At 43.9% G+C, this 4,153-nt stretch overlaps 1 protein-coding gene across 1 annotated transcript; it reads left to right on the plus strand.

The window, feature by feature from the left end:
• The first annotated feature begins 752 nt into the window (after window positions 1-752).
• Window positions 753-2,040, plus strand: LOC135702593 (uncharacterized). The gene is made up of 3 exons (XM_065223644.1): window positions 753-942; window positions 1,011-1,124; window positions 1,241-2,040. The coding sequence occupies exons 1-3, from the start codon at window positions 753-755 to the stop codon at window positions 2,038-2,040; spliced, it is 1,104 nt and encodes a 367-aa protein (XP_065079716.1).
• The last annotated feature ends 2,113 nt before the right edge of the window (window positions 2,041-4,153 follow it).

A 4,153-nucleotide genomic window follows, 5' to 3' on the forward strand; every position in this document is an offset into this window, starting at 1 on the left:
AGTCGCTCCAACTCCACATCTTCGTCGATGCGAGCGATAAGGCCTTTGCTGCGGTCGCATACTTCCGAATCGTCGACAGGGGAGAAGTTCGATGTACCCTTGTCTCATCGAAGACCGAAGTGGCACCCCTGCAAACACTTTCGATGCCGCGAGAGCTAATGGCGGCCTTAATAGGAGCTCGTCTGAGACAAGCCATCATAGATAATCATTCCGCGAAGATAACTCGCACCTTTTTCTGGAGCGATTCTACAACAGTAATTGCTTGAATAAAGTCGGATTCACGTCGCTACCGCCAATTTGTCGCCTTTAGAGTCAACGAAATTCTCAGTTCGTCTACGGTGGATGAATGGAACTGGATAGGAACGAAAACCAACGTAGCTGACGAAGCAACAAAGTGGGGAAAAGGGCCATCAACCAAAATCGAAAGCCGGTGGTATCGCGGACCTGCATTCCTGTACGACCAAGCCGGGGAGTGGTTAGAAGAAAACGTGGAAGATACAAACGAAGAACTTCGACCAGCTTTCGTCTGTCCGCATTTCATCGTCAAGCCAACAGTTGAATTTGAACGGTTCTTAAAGTTCGAGCGTTTGAAGCGATGCATTGCGTATGTCCTGGACAACCTACGTCGAGCGTCCACGGGTAGTGTTCGAGTTACAGCGAAAGAATTAAGCCGAGAGGAATTGCAAAAGGCGGAGTGCACTTTGTGGATACTGGTACAGTCGGACGCATATCATGCGTCCGAGGTGGCAACGATGAAAAGTAACAGAGAACCCGAGAACGAAGTAAAGCAACTGGACCGTTCGAGTAAAATTGCGAAGCTGTCGCCGATGATGGATGAGCACGGAATCCTTCGAGTAGATAGTCGGATCGGCGATGCAAGATACCCGATCATCCTACCACATGATCATCGTGTGGCGATGCTACTGCTGGATTGGTATCATGGTGACTTTCGTCATGCCAACGATGAAACAGTGGTGAACGAAATTCGCCAAAGATTTTGCATACCTCAGTTGAGGACACGCGTACGCCTGACGAAGACTCGATGCATGTGGTGTCGAGTGTACAAGTCCGTTCCAGTGGCACCGAAGATGGGACCGCTACCAATGGTAAGATTAACGCCGCATGTACGTGCCTTCACTTTCATCGGGGTCGATTATTTCGGGCCGTACTTGGTAAAAATTGGTCGGATCGTAGCTAAACGTTGGGGTGTGGTATTCACGTGCTTAACACATCGAGGTAGCAAGCAGCCTGTCATCCGATTCGTGCAAAAAAGCAATGCGCAGGTTCATTGCGCGACGTGGAGCTCCTCAAGAGATCTACTACGACAACGGTACCAATTTTGTCGGGGTCAGCCGGGAGCTGAAAAGGGAAATCGAGGGAATCAATGCAAAGTTAAGCAGTACCTTCACGGACACCTATACGCAGTGGAGGTTCAACCCACCCTCAGCACCACACATGGGAGGCTGCTGGGAACGGATGGTTCGGTCCATCAAGTCGGCTTTGGTCATGGTTCCCACGGAACGTAAGCTGGATGACGAATCGCTGGTGACAGTCTTTGCAGAAGCGGAAAAAATGATCAACTCTCGGCCTTTGACCTTCGTTTCGCTGCAGACGTCAGACCAGGAAGCGATAACCCCAAATCACTTCCTGCTGTTAAGTTCAACTGGAGTACAACAACCGATAAAGCAGCCTGTAAGCGAAGGAGAGTCATTGCGGAGCAGTTGGGACATGATGCAGCCCACGTTGGACAGGATCTGGCAAAAGTGGATCACCGATTATCTGCCGACGATAACAAGGAGGACCAAGTGGTTCCAAAATGTGCGATCAGTCAAAGAGGGTGAGTTGGTAGTCATAGCGGATGAGAAGGTCAGGAATAGGTGGTTGAGAGGTCGGGTAGTGCGTACGTTTCCTGGAAAGGATGGGACCGTGCGACAAGTTGTTGTGACTTCAGGTGGTACACTACGGAGACCAGTCATCAAGCTTGCACTACTAGATTTGGAACCCGAAGATGACGCCAAAGCAGAAACTGGGGCGACATGAGGGGGAGGATGCTACGTGCAAGCCCCTCGTATGCAAGTGAGCCACTGGGATAACCAACGTGCAAGCCCCTCGTATGCAAGTGAGCCACTGGGATAACCAACGTCTCGCAGATGACCGCGGTGACGTTAAGATGACAGCCATGTCATGTCATGAAGATGTAGCGATGACAGACTAAAAGTTTACATTTCGTACAGAGTGAATGATATTCCACGATTAGTTCTTCGTAAGATTTTCTATATTTATACCTTACTTAAAATTAACTTAATTATTGGAATTACATTATTTATACCTAAGTCTACTTATAAAAATAATATTTGTTCGCTTAAAACTAAGCGGAGACTAAAATGTAAGTGGATTTAAATTACTACTATTGTTCTTAAAACTAACCTTATAAAAATTGCAGCTGGAGCAACAACTACTACAAACACAAAAAAAAGAGTTTTGCTACAAGACTCCGAACTAAAGCGAACACTCTCAGATCTGGGATTTCTCAGATATCTTGTAAGTTTATTTATTTTTTTAACTCAGATCTGATATGACTGTACAAATAAGAATGTGACATTTGTAAAGTTTAAACATTGTAATTATATCCTTCGTTAAGGATAAACAGAGAGGGAAAGCTAAACTTAACCTAGATGCGCAAGAATGCCATGCGTGGGCGTGTTTATCCCACTTGAACGCAGAAATGTTCTTACGAAAATACTGCAGTTAGGTTATGTAAAATGAGCTCTCGCTCCTTTTGCTCTACTTTTCATTTCATATTCTTGGCCTTGGTATCAACGTCAGCCAGGGCTATGCAAACGAGTTGCAACTATGTGGTTATCTTATGGTTTTGGTTTTAAATTAATTGCCTCGCGGTAACAGTAGGAGTTGTCATTTTTCCATAATATTTTTTTGAAAAATTCGGCAAAAAAACTAAGTATATGCAAAGTGGCTTATTTTGTCAAGGTCCACACATCCAGAAAGTTTCATTGAAATCGGAGAGGTTGCTCCTAGCTCCAAATACGATTTGGTGCGTAATGCGTCTATACGGTCTATGCAAACAAAGCTCTTAAGCTCCCGGTACATTAAGTACTGCTAGAAAATCTGGGATTTCTGGAACTCCTCTAAATTCTTTGGAATTTAATCTTTCAAACATGCAATACTTCCATAGTATCTTTAGAACTTTTAGAAATTTTTAATCTACAGTCAATTTTAAAATAGATGAGGACTCTGAATCTAGCTTTCAAAAATACCAATATTTGTTCAAATGCAGGAGCTTCTTGATGGTCAGCATTAGTTGTAAATCCAAAAAAATCTGATCAGACCTAATGACATTTTATTATTTGTAAAAATATCTTGTTACCACTTTTGATTCTGGAATATTTGGCACTCCTGTGACTTTGAAGATTAAAAGAACAAATGGAACTTCCGTAACTCAAAAAACTGCTTGAACCCTTGGGAACTACAACAAATTATGATACTTTAAACTGTTCAAATCTAAAGCAAAAGTCTACAGTATCATCCAACATTTACCTTGAGTCAAATTGGTCAAATTGAGTGCCGTAGACCACATTGGCTAGACCCGAACATGTTTCGGAAACCTCGCCCCAGTGTTGACTTGTTGTTTTCCAACCCTTATCCTCTTCCGGTTACTCCTCGCTAGCATTTTCCATCAAAACCAAAATAATTTCACTGGCAATGACGTAAAATCCTACCCAATATGACTGGAAGCCATAAAGCTTACGAGAAAGAAAGAAAGAAACATCTGCTTGCTCCACACACCGCCCACAATCATCCACCAATGCCAAGTAATTTTCGCGTTTTAATCTTATTCTTCCATCTGTTTAAGCAGAAAGTATTCTTAAGCTTCACCCCACGGTTCCGCCCGGCCTGGTAGCCACCTCCACATATCAAGCAGACAAGCACAAATGAAATCCTGTTTTTAAGCTTTGAATTATACACTATTATTCTACTCGGTGGGCGGATATGGCGCCGGTGAAATAGGAACCCGCACGCACGCGAAATACAAAGTCACGTCGGTCGGGTGGATGGCACTGCCGAGTTTACGGTATTTGAACGTAAATAGAATTAGTCATGTTTATGACGCTCATTCAACAACAAATGCTTGCTT

Source organism: Ochlerotatus camptorhynchus, unplaced genomic scaffold (genome assembly GCF_037179485.1).
Source record: "Ochlerotatus camptorhynchus isolate MF236.1 unplaced genomic scaffold, CSIRO-AGI_Acam_v1.1 ptg000193l, whole genome shotgun sequence".
Taxonomy (NCBI): Eukaryota; Metazoa; Arthropoda; class Insecta; order Diptera; family Culicidae; genus Ochlerotatus; species Ochlerotatus camptorhynchus.